Source organism: Halyomorpha halys, unplaced genomic scaffold, assembly GCF_000696795.3.
Source record: "Halyomorpha halys isolate HHAL.00 unplaced genomic scaffold, Hhal_1.1 Scaffold19.1, whole genome shotgun sequence".
Classification (NCBI taxonomy): domain Eukaryota; kingdom Metazoa; phylum Arthropoda; class Insecta; order Hemiptera; family Pentatomidae; genus Halyomorpha; species Halyomorpha halys.
The window spans coordinates 531,801-556,135 of NW_027115129.1; the positions used below are offsets into that span (position 1 = coordinate 531,801).

A 24,335-nucleotide genomic window follows, 5' to 3' on the forward strand; every position below is an offset into this window, starting at 1 on the left:
AAAAAGGTACACATACAGCTTTAAAACCTTTTTATTTGCACAATACTACTTTCATTGTCTCTATCTTAATTATTATTATTATTTACTTATTTTATTTCTTCTTTAATTATTATTATCTGTTCCCATGGAGGCCCCTCACCTTCTAAGATTTAAATAGAGTTTTTCAGAGAACGGTCACCTCAAACTTCAGATGACTATCTCACTTGGACACCTTCAAGTATCAATGGTAGAAAAAGGTAGTTCTCAATTTGAATTATGTTCTCTCATGTAATGCAATTTATTAATTCATGTTTTTGTTTTTCTGTTTTAGAGGGATCAGAACAAAAAAGATTTATTAGCAACTAATGGTTCTCTCTACTTTTGTAGGGCTAATTGAGAATGAGATACAAATATTGTAAAGTATGATAAGTCTTTAATGTTGTAGACACATTTATACATTGTAAATGTATATTGACACATATATATAAAAAAAAAAAGGTGGGAAGTAAATTAAAGTAATATAAATATAGTAAATATTGCAATCATTCATTACAGTATTTTATTATTAATTATTATTCTATTCATTTATATTTATTTTTTAAGTTTTCTTCATTTTTTTAATACAATTATTACAATGAGATCTTGAAAATGTTTGCATTAAAATATCTCTCTTAATGAAAATTTTTAAAACTTTATGATTGAGATTTGATTTCTTACATTTTTTCTTCACTGCTTTTTTTTTTATAGTGTGAATTATTAGCCTTCTTACTTCAATTTCTTTCTTTATTAATTATTAATAACAATAATTATCAATAAAAAATTTCAACTTTCTTTATTAAAACATATTATATGTCCAACGTTTCGGCCAATCCAGCCATCATCAAGCCCAGTCTAGCAAAATAATAGTTTTAATTATAACTTATTACCAGTATCAGAACTTGGCCAGAAAAAAAAAAACATTATTTTATATTTTTTTGAAATGTAATCATTGTTTCCCTTAACTGCCACTTTTCCCCCATCCTTCCATCCTGTTGGTCTTCTCACCTTTGTGCTCACTTCTATTCTGTAAGGTGGGTGCCCTATTCAGTTCATTTTTTCTTGAATTGTAAAAATTGTTTCCGTTAACCGCAACTTTTCCCCCATCCTTCCATCCTGTTGGTCTTCTCACCTTTGTATTCACTTCTATTCTGTATGGTGGGTGCCCTATTCTGTTAATTTTTTTTTTAATTGTAACAATTGTAATCATTGTTTCCGTTAACCACCACTTTCCCCCCATCCTTCCATCCAGTTGGTCTTCTCACTTTTGTGTTCATTTCTATCCTGTAAGGTGGGTGCCCTATTCTGTTAATTTTTTCTTGAATTGTAAAAATTGTTTCCGTTAACCATCACTTTCCCCCCATCCTTCCATCCTGTTGGTCTTCTCATATTTGTATTCATTTTTTCTTGAATTTTATTATAATTTCCCTTATTTTAGTGTTTTCTATATTTTTATATTTCTATTTTATCCATTTTTTATTTGTTATTATTTCTATTCATTAATTTTATTTGTGGTTCTAGTAAATTTTTTCTTTTCACTGAATCTATTTTAGTTGTTGGTATCTTTGTTAGCCCCGCAACGTGGGACACAATGTTGGCTCACATTAAATAATTGATTACTATTTGAGATGCTTTTACCGCATCCAGACCCTCTTTCTTTTATATATTACACATAGTCAATCAACAATCTTCCAATAAAGTAGTTTAAGAAATTTAATTTAAATCAGAACCAGCAAAACTTTTCTTGCATAACCAGTTTTGAACTTACAAATGATGATGTAGGGTTTGTATTATAACCAAAACGTTCATTCCTTTGACTTTTAGTGAGAGATATTAAATGAAAAAAAAAATTATTTCAGTATACGCCTATCTTTTATATAACTATTTCTGAAATTTGATGCTAACTTTGGTATATTTTAAAAATAAAAGTATACTATTCACATTGTTGCATTTTCAACTCAATGAGGGACACTCACGGCATCACATTGGCCGTGGGTGCCTAATGTCTCCAAAAGCTTTAGCTCAATGCTGTCATCTTATTATACGCCGACTCTTATTATCTTCTGGAATTATTTATTTTTTGACACATATTTGAAGGTTGAGCGTAATATATAAAAGAAAGATGATCTGGGTGCGGTAAAAAAAAAACAACTCAAATAATGATGAGCTATTTAATATAAGTCAATGTTATAGGGCTTTATCAGGGCTAAGAAAGATACAAGTAACTAAAATTAAGATTTACACTGATAAGTGAAAATAAACAAGAATTACAAAAAGGTATAAAAAAATTAATAAACACATATATGTAAAAAAAAAAAAAATGGATTAAAAAGAAATATAAAAATACAGTAAACACTATAAGACACCCAAATTTTTTATGTAATTTCATTCGTATAACTTTGATTGCAGAGAGGTACGGCTGAGCTGAATATCAATTTCTTTGTCGACTGTTTCTGATCCACTCGGCACACCCAAAACTGAGATGTGCTCCTAGTTTCTATATTATCAAGTATATTACTATTATTCCTATTTTTACTATGTGAGAAGATGTTTGGGAGTGCGATAAAAAAATAACACAAATAAGTTGAAGAAAACTTATTTATTAGTCAACTGGAGAGCGGCTACATGGCGAAGGCTCATTGAGGATGCCAAGGTCCAAATTGGGTTGTAGCGCCACAGATAGATAGATTTATTAGTGCAAATGGTTCGGCCAGAATTTCCAGCCTTCATTGGGGCTAGGAACAAAGACAAGATAACCCCAATGAATAAAAAATATATACTGAATGATTAAAATAAATAATTGTACAGAATGAAAATTAATAAAAATAATATTTATTTATATAAATAAAAATGAAAATAATAATTATTTTTATTAATTTTCATTCTGTACAATTATTTACTTTAATGGAAGATTATTGATTGACCGTGTGTATAGATGAATGGAATATGGTCCGGGTATGGTAAAAAAAAAAAAAACCCAAATAGTATAATTATTTACTATTTCGGTTTTTTTTTTTTTACCGCACCCAAACCATATTCCATTCATTTACTTTAATCATTCTGTAGTTTTCTTTTTTTTTTTTTTTTTTATTGGTTGTTATCTTTGTTCTTAGCCCTGATGAAGGCTAGAAATTCGGGCTGAAAAATTGGCACTGATAAATAATTTTTTTAAACTTATTTGTGTTATTCTCTGACCACACCCCAACCATCTTCTCATATATACCATCCATGGTCAACTATCTTCTCATTACTTTTATTATGATTTGATTGTTTTTTAGCTTTTGTTGTAAGTTATGGATATGGACACGCTTCAGAGTCTTGAACCATGAGAGCAGAATGGGGCAAGATTCATCATTAATAAACATTTTTTTACATTGTTTATTTCCACAAATACAATTCCAAGATGAAAGTAATAACATAACAAATATTGTGATACAGTCAAAGCTCGATAACTCTAATTTCAAAGGACTGATCAATCACCTTTAAGTTATGCTTTCGAGTCAAAAGCTAATATTTTTACTTGAGGTACAAGGATTTAAATTTATTTTCACACTTTTGATCATATGGAGGTTAGATATTAGATCAGAAATTTCAAGTAATAAATATAGCGATTTTAATAATTTTAATCTAAATAATATATCATTCGATTGGAAAGATAGATAATGGATTCCTTTAGCTTGAGGAGCAAAGATTTTCTTCAAGAAGCTTTTTCATCTAAATGAGATTTGAGTAGTTTCCTCAAGGGATCAGAAAAAATGCGAGTTATCAAGAGATGATTGTAAAATATATGGTAACATTAGTTTAATATAATTTATACTTTAAATATAAAAATAAAAAACAGTAGAATTAGAAAACAGGGTAAATGAGATACTACACATCAGAAAAATTGGTATATATTTTGTTGACAAGAAAATGTTGATTTACAAATTGATCTAAATTGTAGGTTTTTAAAGACAAACAAGCTCTCGCACACATACATACAACATTTTACAATTCAGCTGTTTATGGCAAAAAAAGCTATGGTTTTTGTTTTTGGTTTTTTTTTGTTTGTTTTAATTTTTTTTTTTACATTTTTTTTTTCGTTTTTATTTCTGACAAGATATCGAGAGACAAACATATAAATTCAAACAATTCCGACCAAAAAAAGGCCGGTCAAAGCAACAGTGTGTTATTAATTTTGTCTTTACAATATAACAAACAATTTTTTAATATATTTTTTCATGAAATACAATAATAACATAAATAAATGCATTTTATGAAAAGTAACAAAATCCATGGAATACATGTAATGCCATGAGATAAAATAAATAAAATCTCGAAAGATCAATTAGCTTTCTAAGAAAAATAAAAAGGCATTTTATGTCTGTTTCGAGCTGTCTTATAATACAACGAGTGCTCAAAAGAGACAAAATAATAAAACTGACTGTACAAACCATCCTACATCGCGCTAAACAATATTCGGATCCTCCTAGGATTTAAAAACAATCTGTAGCATACGTTATACAAATGAAATAGTCATAGTTCATACATGTAATCACCTGTAAGTATTTTTAAATAGAGGTAAATTTTTTTTTTTACTTTAGGAAAGAAATAGGTTTGTTGGTCTCTTTTTTTCAAAAACAGCCTCTTCCCTTTTTTTTAAAATTTTTTTTTCATTTTGGGTCAAGAGACTGTACAAAACACGTGACGCATAAATATGTTTTAGGATAACTTATGCGACGTTGGTATCACATTTCAGTGTTGACAAATAAAGTCTTAACACACACAAATCGGTCACTTTACAAAACTGTACAGTAGGTACGGTCGTTATTTTTTTTTTGGTAACTTTTAATTTGTGCATACATATTGTTTTTTTTTTGTTTTTTTTTTTCTTTTCTTTTCTTTTTGTAAATTTTTCAGGCCTATAAAGATACATGATAAAGAAACGGTTCAGTGCACTATGGGCCAATAAAGTTAATAGATTTACATCAAATCAAAATGCAAGCTAATATTTTTTTTTCGTTATCTTTTCGCCCACAGTACAAAAAAGCTTCGTTTAATAATTATTTTTTTCGAGTGTAATTCACTCGTAATCCTTCCTACTTAAAAGACCCCACCCCGCCCTAAGTGTAAAAAAATGAATACCGATGATTCCAAAACGCCCCGTATCATTTATAAGTTAATTTTTCATCTTCTTTCTTTTTTGTACAGAACGGGCGTTCCGTTTAAAAAACAGTATGACGTATAAATGATATTTCGGGATCGATGGCAGTTAATATATCCTATACTGTATAGTAATATGAGATTTAGGTAAAGCGAAGTCCTCGCAGCACCTCATTCAAACTAAATTATATTCTTTCAAATTTGACTGTAATATTGTATCCTTGACGGCAGCAAATACAAAACGAATATTCTCCGTATCTGAAACAAAAAAATAGAGATGAAATAATGACAGATACATTACAGTTATTAAAAAATTAAACAATTTTATTCATAACATTAATAAATCCAAGCATGCGATTTAATTTAAAACTCAATGTGGAAAATATGTGAAATTAATAAACTTTAAAAACTGTTTAATTCACTTTTACATCAACAATAAGAGTTCCTAATGTGGAAGACGATAATATAAATACACTAAAATCTATAGTTATCATTTGTTTCTTTTTTTGCAAATTTCTTATCTACCTTGTAGATAGATCTTCATCAGAGAAAACAACAAACTTTAAAGAAGAAATTTTATCTCCATTCAATTTATTTTCTTTAGAAAATAAATTGAATGGAGATAAAATTTTTACAGATAACAAAATAATGTAAGTTTCCTTATATTTTTCTAAGTTTATCAAACATAAATTAAAATAAGATTAGAAGAAAAATGTCTTCAACTTTAAGGAAATACAGTGAGTACTTTCTAATGCTTCAGTTCAATTTCGAATATCACAGATCAAATTTAAACCAATAATAAAAGTATAAAAATTGTTCTGACTGAAACTCAAGTCGAAACGTCGGCATAAATAAATAATTTTTTGTTTATGTTTTTTTGCTGACCGCACCTCCCTCCCCCCCCCCCGACCTTCTTCTCCAATCAGTAATCTACAGTCAACTATTTATACCTCATTAGAAAACTACTAATAATATTGATAAGAAAAAAATACAAATTATATTTTAAAAAATTAGGGGATTTTGTGTAGCTAATTTTTGATAAGGGGTCAGTTGAACAAATATCGACATTCATGAAAAGATAATACAAAATATCTTCCAAATTTTATATTACAGTCTGATATAAATTAACTATAATGAATATGAAATGAAGTTAGTAAATCAATGAAATATTTCACTCCCTAACCTTCTGTAATTTAATTTATTTATTGCATATCAAAATTTTATAAGCTGGTAGCTACAATAAATGAGAGCTAATTTGATACATTCATCATCTACAAAACTTTACAAGGTGATTTATAAAAACATATTTTTGAGATAAATACCATTTTTATAGAAACCGCCTCAATAAATTTTTTCTAAACTTACAAGAATCAAATTTTTTTTTTTATAAACAAGTAAAATTTTGCTTCTCAATGACTTATTTTTTAATACTAAATATTTAATTGGTGTTTTATTTAGCAAAATACAATCCCTGAACTACCTTAATTGGACCCTACAACTAACCTTAGCCACGAAGAAATATTTCACAGGTATACATATATCATTTTCCTGTTATATGTATATATGTTAAATTTATTTTATATAAGGAGGGTAAGAAAAAAAAAGAAGAAATATACAAACCAGGGGCCCTTACCCCTCTATAAATCCACAGGCATTTGTCACATTTGTTAAAACCACCTTCAGATCATTACATTTTAACACCACTTTGCAATTGAAGGGAAAATTTTTAGTGAATACGTATCTCATTCTTTGTATTTATGATTGTTTATCAATAATAAAAGGAGGATTAGAAGAAATACATTTAAAAAAAAAATATGACTTCATTTTTGATTGGATGTATTCCAAAAATGATTCAGTAGGCTGTAGTTACATTCTCAATTGTGGTATTTCTACAACTATCCTGGAGCCAATAGGGCTGTCAAAAATTAACTCCAGACTACGGAAAAAGTATGAAAAAAGTCAAAGTCAAAATTAAAAAAAAAAGTTTTTTTTGTCTATACGGATATTCCTATCATAAATGATCTTCAGTTAAACTAGCTAGTTACAGTGTGTTAAATGGATAAATATCTCCTAATTTTTAGGTTGAGAGTCTGTTAATAATTTTGCTGAATAGAGAATGAATGACGTCATGCAACAAACCACACCAGTTGGTCTACTGTCGCTTTCATGTTAGTTGCTCATAATTAGTGTTCAAGGGAACTTTTGTTATTAGCTCAAACCTTTAAAAATCGATACAACCTAGTTAAACCTCTATCAGCAAATAGGAAACCACTTCTATTAGTTTTGGTCGTTTTAAAACTCTTAATAATGTAATGGGAAAAAAAAACTAGGAGAGGAAACAAGGGAAAAAGTGAGGTGGAGGATAAATGTGACGAAGCTGTTGGAGATTTTATAATCCCGTAGGAGTTCCTCTGCATTTAAGAAATAACATACACTTCAAATTAGGCTTCTCACAATCCTATACTTATACCATTTAGCATGTTGAAACCTTTTGCATTTAACATATCATTAATACCTCTCATGTGTAGTGTTATTTTATTCTCTTACTCTGTTACATAATTTTAGTTGTTTACATCTTTCTTAGCCCTGATTAAGTGGGGCACAACGTTGGCTCACATCTTAGGTCAACGGGGCAAATGGTCAATAAACGATCTTATACTATAAACAAAAGATACTGCCTAGTCCATAACAGACATCTTACAAAAACAAATTTCGAGAGAAATTGTCTACCTTAATATAAACCTTGAAAGGCATTTACTTTTTTCTAATCATTTTAGGAAAAAAACTGGCAACAATCAGAAAGAAATAATATAACTAATACAACAGCATGCAATATAATACAACGGTATCATTCGGCCAGCTCTACATTAAAGAGCTAATATAAATTCGAATAAAGAACAGGTGATCCAACAATTTTATAATATTAATTATCTTTGGAAGAAGATAGTTGACAATTTGAAGTAGATTGTAGGAAGATAGTCCGGGTGGTGGTCAATAAAGCTATTAAAATAGTAAAAGAAAACTATTTATTAATTGGAGAAGTTTGTCGGGGGGTGCGGTCAGCAAAGAACAACATAAATAAACAAAACCATATTTTTTTATTTTATGCCAAAGTTTCGACCTGAGTTTCAGGTCTTCATCAGGGGGGTGTAGAAGGTAGGCCTGAAACTCAGGTCGAAACATCGGCATAAAATAAATAAATATGGTTTTGTTTATTTATGTTGTTCTTTGCTGACCGCATCCCCCGACAAACTTCTACAATCAACTATCTACACCTCATTAAAAAACTACTTATTGTAAACCAGACTTCCTGCATGTATACTACCTTATATTGTTATTATTGATTATTTTTTATATAATTTACAAACATAACAATTGTTTTGAAATGTTTTGTTAATTCTAAAATGTTTGTATCTTGTTCTTTCATTTAGCCTTGACGAAGCCCTGCAAATGTTAGTTAACAATAAATAGTTTTATTTTACTATTTTGATAGCTTTATTGACTGCCAACTGGACTATCTCTCTATAATCTACCTTCGTACAGTCACCTATCTTCTTCCCATATGAATCATCATAGTTTTAACAAATTGAATCATCGCTTAGTATTTCTTGAGATGTAAAAGATAGTCCAGACTATATAAAAAAGAATAATATAGTCTATAAATTGAAATGTTTTTATTTTAATGTTCTGTTAATTCTAAAATGTTTGTATCTCGTTCTTTTATTTAGTCCTGACGAAGCCCTGCAAAGTGGGGCGAAACATTGGTTAACAATAAATAGTTTTCTTTTACTATTTTGATACTTTTATTGACCGCCACCTGGACCATCTTCCTACAATAATTATGGTTATTTATAATTATATAATAAATCCAATAAAAATAAAATCATAAGGTAACTTAGCAGAATAACAAATCCTGCATTAATAAAAAATTCTAGTTTGACAACGTATTGGTTTTTATACTTAAATTAATAATCTTCTACCAGAAGAGTTTCTATAATTAATATGAAGTTAGTGAATGACACAAATCTTTCTTGTTTAAGTATAATAATTTATTTCATATATACCAACAACAACGTTTCGGATATATCCCCCATCTTCAGGTTGCTGATAAAAATATTTTATATATAAAGTATAATTATCTCCTTATTTTGTCATTAGTGCTAATATTGAATCATATTATTGTCACTTAATAAATAAAACATTTTTTTATAATATCAACAGTTATGCATTTTTAAGGAGAATAATTACCTTCCTGTTATTATAGAAACGTTGTTGATGTATATGAAATAAATGATTATACTTAAACAAGGAAGATTTGTGTCATTCACCAAATTCATATTGGTTTTTATTTTACCTTACACTGCAACCCATCTGTACTTAGATTTTAAATATTTTTTCAATTTCTTCCTTTTCCTCTAATATCCTTCTATTTCAAACATGTCAAATTATTTTTTTAAACACCAGATCTTAAATTTAATTATATTATATTTTCAAGGATATCTTTATTTACAGTTGCTAGCTTACAGACAGGTTAGTTTAAAACAATGATCTATTTCCAAAGACAGGCCAAAACTTCAGTAGTCAAAATAAATAAAACTAAATGAGTTATTAATAGTTGAAAGTAGATTGATATGAGAAGATGGTCGGTTGTACGGTCAGTAAAGATACACAAATAAACAAATCTTATTTATTGGTGCTAACGTTTCAACCTGAATTTCAGCCTTCATCAAGGCCTTATTACGTATCCAAGATACAAAGAGATGAAATCTAATGATTAAAAAAATATTTAATAAAAGATTTGTGCTTGACATTGCTCTTTATTTAGAACTAAAAGAGACAGACCTAATTTAAGATTCTTATTTATTAATCATTAATGATTAATTCATTTTCATTTCCTTCACTAACTAAAGAAGTTAATTGATTTTAAAAATGTTTTCGAGATCTTATTTAATTGACTCATTATAAGAACCCTTGAGTTCTGTGTGAGCTCCCTTTCCTTGACAGCAAACTCGACTGAGACCAAATCTGCATTTGGATAAATTATAAACATAAAACTTTAAATAACAAACTCATGTTGGCTTCCCGACTGAACAGATAATTTAACTAATAGGTTGATTAATGAAATTGATTCAGCTAAAAACATTATAAGTGTATACTTCAATTGACCAATTATGATCAAATTTTTGATGACGGCCACTTTCTTGCATTTAGGTTTATTATCTCTATCAATTTTCGAGACTAATAAATTGCTCCTCTAATTTAAGGAGCTATTTATGTCAAGGTTTTCAGGTAACTAGTTGATATTAACCAAATTTGGATAATTTGGCTATTTTATGTTGGAGTCATGGCCAATCGACATAGAAACAAAAGATTAAGTTTTAGTTTTATTTGAGGAGATGGTTGGTGGTGCGGTCAACAAACAAATAAGCAAAACTTATTTGTGCCAATGTTTCGACCCTAATCAAGGCCTGAAATTATTAACATGTTATTTGTTAATTATTATTAAAAATTGGTCATTGAAAATTCAATATTGCAGGTATAATTATATATTTAAAAAATCACACTTTACTGCCAGATTTTTACTCAATTAGGAGTACCCAATCATAAGGCTGGGTGGACCCAGACGGTTTCTGAACCCACAGGGCTGACTCAACGGCTACGGGTAATAGATAATAAATATCTATCATAGTCGGATTTAAACCCACATCTCTTGAGTTAGTAGTCCATTACATTACCAATGAGCTATGCAATCCCAAATAATTATATATATATATATATATATATATTACAAATATATAAGTGAACATAAAGGAGACATTTAGGGCTGCAGTGAAGAAGAAATCTGATACATTTGAACCCGTGATGTTAGTCTTCATTAGGGCAAAAACTAAAAAGATACTAAGAAAGTCAAAGTAACAGTAAAAGAGAGATATAAAAAAAGATGTGAAGATGGATATATACAAACTATATAATACTTAAATAAAATTATAAGGAGGAAAAAGATAAAAACAAAAATTATGAATAGTGAACTGGTACATAGGAATATACATTATTGAAAAGATTAAATTAATTAACAAAGTTGGTAATTATGTCTCTTAAATTAATTAAATCAATAGATATATGTCTTAATCTTTTCAATAATATATGTTTCTATGTATCCCTATATATATTTTGAATTAACATAATTAAGATTAGTAAACTGATACATAGGAATATTTCTGTATTGATAAGCATAAAGAATTTAAGTCCAAAAAATGTCGATATTAAGTCAGACTCAGGAAAAAAATTTTTATCGATTGGTATAAAGTATAAGTTTTTATGCAGAATTTTTTTAAACTTTTTTATGTCTCTTAAAAAATCAATATGGTCTTAAATCCTTTATACTTATCAATACATATAAATAATATAAAAAAGATCTATTAATTTAATTTACTTACTTGGCTATTATATCTCCAAAGTTAACGAAATTAACAGATCTTTTCAATAATATATATTATTTCACTATCCTATATATCAGTTCACTATTCTTCATTATTTTAATTAAATTTTTTTTTTTTATTTTTGTTAGATTTTATATCTCCACCTTCACATCTTTTTTCTTATCACTCCTACATTGGCTCTACTTTCTTTGTATCTTTTTATATTCACCGAAATTGTGGGTCAAAACATCATCAATTAAAAAAATAGCTGAGAACTTTTTTTGTTTCTTCTTGACCGCAAGTATAATAATTATTCTTTCATTGAACAGGTACTGCCATTAATTTAAATAAAACATATGGAAAGATTACTTTGGTTTATCTAAGCAAACATATATTAAATAACCTACCAGAACATCTACAAATTAGTTGCTTCATGTTTTTACGTTTAGTGAGTAATCTCGAAAAATAAACATTTATTTTTTATACTTACTTTTCTTTGTGAATTCAAGTGGTGGAAATAAAGTTTATCTTTTTAAAAATGTATGTTTATTTACAGCCTTTTCAAAGTTACACTTTATTGTACTTCACCCTGTATATAAACTATCATAACAAAATACACTATACCTATGGTATGCATGAAAAACTAGATAAACCAAAACCAGTAAATTTCTTTAACAACGGTTCATAATTCTCCTGAATTATTCCTGGAACTATGAAATATATTTTAGATTATTACTAATTTAAATTTTTTAACTTTATATATAAATTAAATTAATTTTTAAACTATAATAAAATAATTTGTTGGATCTAGTTTTTCATGAATTTATATACAAAGGTTTAATTTATAAGACATAATTAAACATTTTCCACACTGAGTGTATTAATATAACCATTAACATAATAAAACAAAATATAAAAGTACATGTACAAACAAACAAAACCAAACTACAAAACATAACAAAATCAATCTTATTTGAAAATGAAATACGAACATGCAAATCCATCCACCTTAATGAAAAACATAAAAAGCAAAAACCAAGGGAAAATTAATATTAAAATTAAATTGTATATTATTGGCCTAGAATGATAACCATGAAACTCAAAAAAATATAAACTTTACAGAAGTTCAAAATGGCTACTGAGAAAAATAAAAGGTTTTATTCTTCATCAATAGAGCACTAAGAGTAAGATTATTTTTTCTGACACTTACGTTTTTTTTTTTTTTTTTTTGGAGACACAAGACTTAGATTCTAGGCCAACAATAATAGGATAAATAACAATAATAAGATAAATATGGTGCAGAAAAAAAGTCAAACTTGATATTCCATTTTCAAAATTCAATGGTTGATTAAAAATTAAAATAACTGCTGGTAATTTAGGATTAATGGCAATTTATTAGTTTAAAATAGATTTGTTTAATTTAATCAGTTTAATTATTTAAACAAATGATTTTGCTTGATTCTGGATTTATTTTTTTCATTTCCAATGTTTTTTTAAAAATAAAACAGAGTTGGGCAGTATTTTAAAATACACAATAAAATAAATTTTTTGTACTATGGATTTAGGGGACAAAATACCAACCATATTTTATCAAACTAAATAAAAAAAAAAATTTTGAACTAAAATAGTACTTTATATTTCGGGCTTATATTTAAAATACTTTTGTAATATTATTCATAAGAGTATTTCAGATACAGATAGAAAAGTATTTGAAATGTTTTTCTTCCAAAATACTTTTAAGTAGCTCGTAATTAAATTTTTTTTCCCTTATGTCATCCACTAAAGACCTATACAGTCCAATAGGAGGAATGTAAAAATTTACTTCCCAGGTACCTCTGAGAAATAAATATTAACTGAACCAAGTGCGAATCAAACCAACAACGTTCTGAATCTATAGAACCCTCATTCCAATATGTTCGGATATAACATCCTCCATAATTGAAATCATTTTCTTTTCCAAATACTACTTGTATTTTTATTATTCATTATGTACTTGAAATATTTATTTAAAAAGTATAGTCACAAGTTTTGCCCAACTCTGAAATAAAAAATAATGAAAAAATAAGAGATCATCTCTCAAACCACGATTCCTATCCGGACCGGCAAGTCCACGAATTTTCCGTCAAGAGAATAATTATTAATTAAAAAAATGAATTATCAATTAATTTTTTGTGAATTGAAAATTCTCTCTTAATTAATTGAGAGAAATAGAAGTGTAATCTTGGTACTCTGAAAACTCTGCAAGCAATAAAATTTTTGTCTTTAAATAAAAGTACACATGTATAAAGGACATTTTTAACTTACTGATCTATAGACAAGTTATTTTAATCACTGCGGAAACTAAAAGTGATAATTTTTATAGTTTCGATACTTGGTAATCTAATTCCTATGAAAGAGTTCATATTATATTTTGTTAGAATAAAAACGCATAATATCTATTGTATAAATCATTTGATTCTTTAAAACTAATTTAGTTAATAGTATAAATATGCATAATAGAAATTTTATTGGTAAACTCATGTTTTTTATCACATTTTAAATAAATCCTTTAGTATTTTTTAAATTTTTATTTATACTTCTTTTCACTTATAAATGAACAATCTTATAGTTTTAACAAATTAAATCATCAATTAGCAAAACATTTTTTTTTTTTAAATTCTCTAAATTTCTAACTGTCAAATTTCTAATAAAATAAGTATAAATAAATTAAAATGGTTATGTAAATTCATATTTTTAAATTTGTTTACACCATTTTTTCTAATACTTTCTGTAATCTGAACACCCCCCGCAGCAATTAAGTCAGATTACCGAGATTACATTGTATTTTGTTTGTCGCAGGGAATATTATAGATATTTTTTTATACACATCTATTCATTATGGGATATATTATATAGCAGTTCATTTGCTTTTTCCAACTTATCTTGGAAAGTTCAAGGATAAAAAGGCATTAGAGCTAAAATTATGTAACAACTTTTTATTAATAATTCAAAATATATCAATATACAATTTTATATGATTTTGTATACAATTTTATTGATTAAATATGAATAAATAAGAAGTAAGCCATGGTATAATTAATCAAGTAATGAAGGCAAAAATAAGTAAAGAAATGATGAACAAATAAATTTCAATTTTAACAATTATTCAATAAACATTTAGTTTAATTACAAATAATGGTAGTCACAAATGATAAATTATTACATCCCACGATTTGCGATGCTTAATCTAAGCTATAGGTTTTCATTAATTGAGCCATGATCTTATCCTTAACTGAACAGAAGATGAGCTGGATATTTTCTCTATCTGTTAGTGAAATAATGAAATCAAATAAAAAATAATCTTGAGGTGTAGTTAGTTGACCGTAGATTAATGATTGGAGAAGTTTGTCGGGGGGTGCGGTCAGCAAAGAACAACATAAATAAACAAAACCATATTTATTTATTTTATGCCGACGATTCGACCTGAGTTTCAGGGCTATAGAACAAAAGGTGTATTTTGTTCTATAGTCCTGAAACGTCGGCATAAAATAAATAAATATGGTTTTGTTTATTTATGTTGTTCTTTGCTGACCGCACCCCCCGAGACAAACTTCTCCAATCATTAAAAAATAATCTTTGTTCCAGGACATATCGTCCCCAAAGAATAATAATGGATTTTGAAACTCGCTTCATCTACATATATAAAGAGGAAGATTAAATTTTAAGTTTATCATATAATAAAATTATAGGTAATTGTTTACTATAATTTCTCCTAAAAAAGACAATTATTTCTTGACCAGACTGTATGTCGATAAGTATATAGGTTAGTTTATAATATTAACCACTGATCTAGAAGGAAAATTTATGTCCCTTTATGTTAACTTTTTTCCTGCTTTAGTTAAAGTTTAGGTTATTATTATAATAAAAAGAAAAGTGTATTCAAAACACTTTTCAGTAGCAGTTCTTAACACGTTTACTTCTCCCAACTAATAAATATCAATATTTAATAGATCTCTCATGTTTACAACTCGCGGATCCTTTTACTTTTTTCGACAATTTTCAGTATTAGATATTTAATATTAGAATACATATTACAAAATAAAAATACTAGATATTATATATTTATAGCATCATTTGACTCTATAACCAGAAACTTAATAAGTGAAGTATTTATTTTGTATTTACTGAATAGTTAAAATAAATTTTTCAAAAATAACTAATATACACATAACCTTTACGGTGGATTCAAAATAGGATGTGGCTACAATTGTTTGAGGAGGGATATAAAATTTCTTAACTGACAAAGTACATCTAATTCTCCTATATTTTAATATCTATTAAGGTCTTTATTTCCACAGACATAATTCTGAGGTTTGACATTTAACCCTTGATCTACTCTTTGGATATAAATCCGAAAATTCTCCTGAATTTACTAGGTCAACTTGATTAAACTTATTAACTCTAGTCTCCTTTTAATTGTTTTCAAATAAGATCTATGAGGTTTCCTCCCTTGAATTTCCATGGTAGAGGGAAAAAGTTCCTGTTGAATGGGCGGGAAATTCATATTTAAAAGGTTTGTAGTCCAGTCAAGAAGTAATTGTTCCCACCTTTTTTGGAGGAGTGAAAGTAAATAATTACCAAATTATAAATAATAATGCCTAGTTAAATAACTGAAATAAAAATATTAATATAAAATATAGAAAAATAAAAGAATACTGGTCCATTACAGAGGCCATGCCAAAGATTAGGCTTGATTACTAGTTCTACCACCAGACAGCACTGCTATGGTGTCAATAAAACTGAGTTATTATCCTATACCAATTCCTTCTTTCTTATCAGACATCTAATAGAGTAAAAGTAAATGAAACTCTAAAAAACATATCACTGATCGCAATAGATGAAAATCATTACAAATAATCAACAGATTTCTGTAGCTCCAACAATTTTACAAGGTGATTCTTATAAAGTCTAACTCGATTTTTTCACCATGCCTACATGCAAATGAAATAAAAATAAGATGTACTAGCAAATAGTCTGCTAGAATTTAAGGTCTATGTTATTTATTTTTTATATACTAATTATCGTAAAACTTATTTTTTTTCTTTTGTTTATTTCCATATAATTTTTAATTTATATTCACATAATTTTTAACCCCACCTTAGTTTACTTTATTGTAATCTTATTACCTTACATTGTCAAAATATTTTTTGTTGTTTTGTATCTTTTTTAACCCTGCAAAGTGGGGTGAAATGTTAAATTTATAATTTAATTTTATACCACTCAGATAAACAGCTGAACCTTCCCAGTAACAGTAGAAAAAAGAAAAGCTGAGCAAACTCCATAATAGACCAGTACCAATTAAATAAATGAACAATTTTTGATAATATAAACATTTTTTAAAAATAAGATGAAGAAGAAATACAGGCTTTTCTGTGTGTAAGTATTGCATTTACCAGAAAATAAGCGATATTAATAATAAGGTGCATAACATTTTTCTATAAATGCCCAAAGATTAGATTTGTTCAGAAAGATGAGTTGATAAGGTAAAGAAATAGATGTTTGAATGAGTCTAGCGTAGAAACTATATATAGAGCTATAATTGCATGAGGAATTACAAAACAATAACAAAGGGCTTTACAAAGAAAACTAATACAGACATGTATAGATCTGTTCACTTAAGGGCCAGTTTGGCAAAGTTCTCACTGACTAATTTTGGTTCAAGTACGACTTTTCAAGGTTAGGATGCATAAAAGGACCTATATTTCTCTTCTCCCAAAAGCTGACCATCCCTCATAGTAGTCATTGAACACTGGAGAAAACTACAACACGATTACTGACTACGATAGTTACTTTATTCCTATGCCTGGTCAGTTTCAGATGCCTCCAATAGACTGAGGGCCTCACAAACCCATATGGGGAAGAAATGTGGAATTTCCTCATGAATGGTTACCCATCCAAGTACTTACTATGTTTGAGATTGCTTAACTTTCATTACTTTGACCAATATATCATTATAATATATCACAACATAAAGCTTAGGCCAAAGGAAATATATAAACACAATAAATATGCATTTTTCATTTGATGAGTGTTTGGCAAATGAGAATATTTTATGATTTCTAGACTATCGAGAATGAACGATGAAAAATGAAAACTCTTCAGCCTGATCAAAACATCTGGCATCTGGTCAAGAGGAATGTGGAGGTTTTAAATACGATCAAATTTAGTAAAAATTATGCTATAAATCAAGGGTATATCTATATAAGAGTTGATATATTAGGATTGTGGAATGTTAGTAATAAGATAGAAGAGGGAGGAACACTAAAAATATTTGTTGAAGAGAAAATAAGGATAAATTGAACAATAATATTTTTGAGAAGAAAAGAAGTATACAATTGATTTAAACTAATTGTTAGGAAGACAGGATTAAAAGATGAAAGAATCAGTCAGAAATAGCAGCAGTCTCAGGCAATAAGATTTAAGTCATAAGATTCATCGATGAAGATAACAAAGATAAGGTACAAAAACAAGACACATTTAATTTTAAAATAAGTTCTTTTCTTCCAAAAAATCTTCTGTACATTTTTATTTTGTTTTGACCTTTTGTTGTTGGATTGGCAGCATTATTATGTAGCAACACTGCTATCTGCTGGTCTATACTGTAACTGTTATGATGAAGCTAGCTGTCGCAAAGTGAACTACTAAACTCAGCACAGACATCTTACATTGATATATGTACTGCTTCTTGCAAATAATTTAACTTGCCTTGAGTACAACCAATTATTATATTTATAAATGCACTTTTAGAATCCATAGAAATCAGCCTTTTATAGCCCCAGAGAAATAAATTAACACAATTTGATAAACCAAATTGCGTATTTCCCCTTAACCTACTGAACACACACTGTCAAGGTCTTCTGGTGTATGGTTCCTCACATATTCCATTGGAGTCAGAACTAATTAATTATACATAAACACCACGACAAATATAAACCCATCAAGTTTTTTTCCAGTCAATATTTAACACCACAATACAATTTTCTTTTCCTTGTTACATTACAAATATAAGTTTCATCAGGATATCAACAGGTTAGATGCGCTTACTCATTATTAACTTCAATTATTTCTTATGAAAGTATTAAATCCTGTTTTGATGTCCAAGCTATTTTAAATTATTTTTACAATTTTTAGCTACTTTGTATGCCATTACGCTTGCTAAATGATTCCTTCATTGATTTTATGTCTGTATAAATCTAATAGTAGAAATTAAAACAGATTGATCTTCCTTGGATTATAATTGCCTTCGAAAAGCCTTCCGTCATAATATAGAAATAACATAATAGTTTGCTAATATTGGCGTTTCCTAATTTGTGAAATATATTAAAGAAAAAATATATCGAAGATATAACTGAGGGAATAAAGTTTTGTTCAAAATCAAAATAAATATGGCTTTTATTTATAAAGTATTTTTATAATTTAATTAATAACATGATAAATAGAAAAAAACAAAAGTAAAAGGGATAATAAACAACAAATAAATATTTTAATTAAATAATTATTCAATATGATTTATTTGAATAAAGACCAGCACAGGTTCAAATCGTGCATACAAAATACATGCATTTGTTTAAGAAGCAAAACCACAAACAGTGAGACGCTGTAAGACGTCCACTATTTGTGATATTTAAGCTAAGTTGAATTCTTTTAAAGCTGACTGCATAATTGTATCCTTCACCGCACAGAAGACCAGCTTGATATTTTCAGTATCTGTTAGCATGCACAAGAAAAAAAACAAAACAAAACAAAAAAACACATATTAGAATAACATGCAACACCGATGGATAAAAAAGATCGTATGAAAAGCCAAGTAAGTATTAATTTTTACAAATATTTAAAAAAAAATGAATTGAAATAATCATTTGTAAATAAGAGAGAGGAATTTTAACACGTTGACTGCCAACTACGAATTATCTTGTAGTTGATGGCCTCATACACCAACCTATGAGATAACTCATAGTTTGCTTACTTGGCTTCCTTAATTGAAATCTTGAAAAGTACTGCGGCAGTCAACGTGTTAACAAGTTGATTGCCGACTGCTGACAAGATAAATCGTAGTTCGTGTTCTTACCTAGGACCACACACAACTGGAACTATTCTTACTTTTTTATTACTTCTCATATTTCACAATATATATTAGGTCTGCCGGAAAGTTCTTTTCGTTTCTTGAAATAAAACTAAACTATGCTGTTGAGAACAAGTTAGAGCAAAATTTTTTTAACAACACTGAAGATTGAAAATTTCTTCTAATGAATATAATCATAAAAATAAAACCATCTCTCTATAAAAATTTAAATATTGGTAAAAATTAATTTGAAAATATTAGAAAAGTATCTTTAAATTATTAAAGATAATTTTAATAAATTATAAATAAAGCAATAAAAGAATAAGCACATGCAGGTTAATGCGTTAGCAACACGTTCCGTTCCACATTCACATGCCGAAAACCTTGATTCGATAAATCTACCTGTTGCACATGTGAAATGTGAATAAATGATCTTTTCACTGTCCGGATTTAAATCAACGAACATTCTCAATATAAACTCCCTGGCTGCTATCGCATCTCGTTGCGGACCTAAATACACAACATAGGTTATTATCTACTCTAAAACTATATATATATTACATAATATATATCAACTTTAACAACAAGAATTAACCTCAATAGATTTTATAAATTCTTTTTTTTCTCAATAGGATAATTTTTTGTTGCTCAACTATGAAAAAAAAATTAAATGAATAATTAACAACAATTTACAAGCAATACAAAATACTATATCAATTGTACCAGACTAATAAAAATTACAAGAATATTGTAAGTGGAATAGTTAATGCTAATAATTAAAACTTATTTATAAAATTTGTCCCAATATTTCATTTCACCCTAAATTATCAGGCTTCCTGAGTTGACTGTCGATCTTCCACTATGAGTTAAAATCACTTGTAGTGAAAAATCCACATACAGACAATCGTGATGGCCTGTGGTCTTTATATATATAATATGAAATGAATAATATATGGGAAATGTCTTGATTAATCAAAATTAACTATATATATATATATATATATATATATCAGAATTAACTATATATATCTGGGAATAAGAATTACCAAAGCCACAGAAAGATATTTTAAGATGAGGAAATATGAAGCAAGTAACTATGAAGTGCGGATGATGGCTACAAAAGGATAAGTTACATTTTAAAATACTTATATCTTATTGAAATGAATAGTTCTGAGGAGCACAAAATTTATATATTGATAATAATTATGTTAACCATGAGTTAACTAATCATTATAATATTTAAACTTTATATAAACAACTGACGTCTATGTGGTGTACTAGTTAGGACTAAAATTAATTTGACATTGTTCCATATTCGCGAAATTGGGATTACTAGCGGCTCATATAGTAGCTGGCTGCCATGGCAACCCTTGTAGTTGCTTCTTCAATATTGTAAATAATTCAGGTTTTGGTAAAAATTTCGATTTCTGCAAAAATGAATTGAGTGAGAAACCGTTCCCCGGCAAGGGGAGAAGATGAGTGAAGAAAAGGAAGAGATAAATAGTAATTAGCAAAATTATGAACCCACATCAGGATGTTTCTTTTTTTTCTTATACCACTTAACTACATGACACATTATCAGCAATACCCCCAGGTATTAAAATTATTAATAGAATTAACCTTAATGTTTCACTTTCGGCAATTTGATAATCCATGTAATGTATTCAAATGGAATATTTCTTGATATGAGGAGAAGATGGTCGAGGGTAAGATCAGCAAAGAACACAAATAAACAAAACTTATATAGGCCTTCATCCGGGCTAAAAAAACAAAATGAGATAACAACCTCAATTCAGGGAAACATAAAAATAAACAAACTTGGAAATATACATTTCATTATGTTCATTAAAATTGTTTTTCATATTTTTATACATTACTTACATATTTTATTATGTTAATTCCATTACTCATTGTTGCGGCCAACATATGATGATCGGTAATTGATTATGTCACAGATGTTTTTAATACTGCAAACAGACAGATAACTTCTTAGTGTCTTTATGTATGCACACACACCGTCTACAGTGTCTCCTCACTATGTACTCCTAGTTGCTAGCATTCTGGCCATCTCCGACGTCTTAAAGTATTTTCGTCACGGCGGGTAGACTACTTCGGCTCATCCCCCAAGAGGACAAGGCGGGCCAGATGTACCCCTTTTCTGACCCTACCTTCACAAGGACATAACCTACCCACAGCAGGGGCCCCATCAATCACCCATGGTGATATAGACATTTTTTTTTCTCTTTTGTTCAACTTAATTTAATTTTGTAATAGTTTTAAGTTGGGTTAAGTTCCTTTTTTTATTTTTCAGGTTAATATATATTCGAATATTTTGTTTTACAGTTTATTATGTTCAATTATTTAAATTACAAAATTAACCAAATTCGGCTATTCATTTATCCGGTTGGGCTTGTAAAGGTTCCTTTTGAACCCCTACCCACCGTAACACTCATCATTCACATTTTCTTCTGTATCTTTGATCATGTTAATTTCTTTATTTACTGGAACACTATCTGTTTTTTTAGATCATTTATTTTGTACAAATCTAACCTTTACAATATTATATTCTATCGAAATATCGGCATAAATAAATTAATTGTGTAAGTTTACTGACCAGACCCCCGACCATCTTCTTCTCATATCACTCTACGATTAACACCTCATTAAAATATTTTTATCACTGTCACTGTATTGAACCTTTTATAATATAACTTTCCATACAGTCCACTAAAAATCTACCAGCCCACATATTCAAAAAGGATTTAGAGTCTCGCATTTTACCCAATACAGCCACCTTTACATAACCATTGTTCAAGCAATTCTTCATAAAATATGATTATAAAATATAATAGGAAAAAGGAAATAATTTTTTTCTTACTATTAAAAATTTTCAATTGGGTACATTTTGGTTTTTTCTCAAACGGCCATGATGCATCATCTGGTCTGAGACCTTGATCATATAAGATCCCAGCAGTGGCCGGGGACCCGGACCCCAAGGTAGTCACTATAGCCTAGGGATGGATCTCAGGATGTTACGGCACCACATATTTTTGAGAGGATGTATCTTTCATTCTTTGAACTATTTTATTACTTATATTTCCTAAGAAGTTATTTGTTCTAGTTATATTAAGATGTTGAGATAACAAAAGAAACTTCCATTATAATATTATCAATATTCTATATTTGTTTGCATTATCTTTCAGGTTTCCTCATCTTCTAGTACTAATATTCTAACTCCGTTATGTTGGAATATGATTTCTTGTAGTTTCCTCTTGTATTCTGCTTCTAGCTTTTTCATTTGGTTCTCATCCGATCCCATATTTTGTTTTTATTCAGGATTTTATTTCCTAGGAAGTTGTTTGTTCTTTTTATGAAGATGTTGAGATGAACAATAACTTCCATCAGAATATTGTCAATATTCTAACTATATTATGTTGGAATAAGATCTCTTTTATTCAACTTCTAGCTTTTCCATATGGTTTTCACTCAATTCCATATTTTATTTCCTAGGAAGTTGTATGTTCTTTTAACTAAGACGTTGAGTTGAAAAACTAGAATATTATGAATATTTTCAAGGGGGATTATTCAAGTTTCCCAGACTTTAATGGGTTGGGGACCATTGCTTTGCAGTTATGTTCATTATTTAAAACTTTTTTTTAGGTTATATTTTTAAAAAATCCCGTCTTGACCCTTCCCCTTTAACTTGCCTATAGGTCATTTCTTGATCACTTTTGAAACAATCACTACCAATTAATACATGCATTTTTTCCCCTCCGCAATATTCCATGTACTTATAACTATCGTAAAGCCATAACCAATGCCACATGATTTTCAGCAAGTCTAACCAATACACCATAAAGACGATCTGAACTTATATAAGCCTCATATTTTACAAAATCTACTCAAAACAATCAAGCTATAAATCAGACAAAGTTACTCAACAGCGCTTCAAAGATTTCAAATTCAAATTTAGAGCTTTTGCTTCAATAATTCACCTGTCGCCGTAGTGAAATGAGAGTATAACATCCTATCTGGATCAGGATTCGTGTCTTTGTACAATTTCAAAATGTACTCCCGAGCACCGACATGATCTTGCTTTGCTCCTAATAATGTTTTTAAATAAAATACAAAAAAATAAAATAAATAAATAAAACAGATTAGGCTGATTCTCTCAAAAGTGGGCATTTTGAATGTTCGAATTTCATGAAATAAAATGGCTGCTGATTTGATAGTTTTTTTTCACCAGAATCGTCCCTTGGCAAATTCATAAAGTACTATTCTGCTTGAGAGAAATGAGTACAGAATCGTTGTATTTATAGATTCTCAGGCAGACTGTCCAGACTCTGACTCAGAACGGTACAACCGATTCGGCAATGTGCTGGAGTGCTGAAGGATCTTTGAGCAGCTGCTGCTGAGGGAATCTCATGTAGAGCTGCAATGGGTCCTTTCGCACTAACAAATTGAAGGAAACAAAAAAGCAGCTGTGCTTTCTAAAAGAGGTTCTCTAGAGTCTCAAACAAACCTTCCCCTACCGTATAGCTCTACCAAACGAACAATTAAGGCGAAAAAAAAAACAACTCATAATTCATCAGAGGTACGAGAGAGCACTGCAGAAGGTAAATCATGGGCACCCTTGCTGGAGGAACCGATACCTAAGA

At 28.6% G+C, this 24,335-nt stretch overlaps 1 protein-coding gene and 1 long non-coding RNA gene across 8 annotated transcripts in view; one reads left to right on the top strand and one right to left on the bottom strand.

Annotated features, from left to right (window-relative positions):
• LOC136796967 (uncharacterized) lies at positions 1-2,788 on the top strand. Its single transcript, XR_010844755.1, has 3 exons — positions 1-236; positions 311-399; positions 2,425-2,788. It is a non-coding gene; the product is annotated as an uncharacterized lncRNA (long non-coding RNA).
• Positions 2,789-3,892: 1,104 nt separating this feature from the next.
• LOC106681107 (G protein alpha q subunit) overlaps positions 3,893-24,335 on the bottom strand; it is a 101,568-nt gene continuing 81,125 nt past the window's right edge. For 3 of the 7 annotated variants that reach the window (XM_024360168.2, XM_014421277.3, XM_014421268.3), the window contains 2 exons: positions 20,080-20,187; positions 3,893-5,415 (listed from right to left, as the gene is read on the bottom strand). In XM_024360168.2, the coding sequence (XP_024215936.1) occupies positions 5,333-5,415; positions 20,080-20,187 (191 nt within the window). In that variant the 3' untranslated portion in view covers positions 3,893-5,332. Of the gene's footprint in view, positions 5,416-14,648; positions 14,881-19,125; positions 19,323-20,006; positions 20,188-23,672; positions 23,781-24,335 lie in introns of those variants that run through there. The other 4 variants (XM_067052205.1, XM_014421286.3, XM_014421293.2 and 1 more) reach the window with 4 other exon arrangements.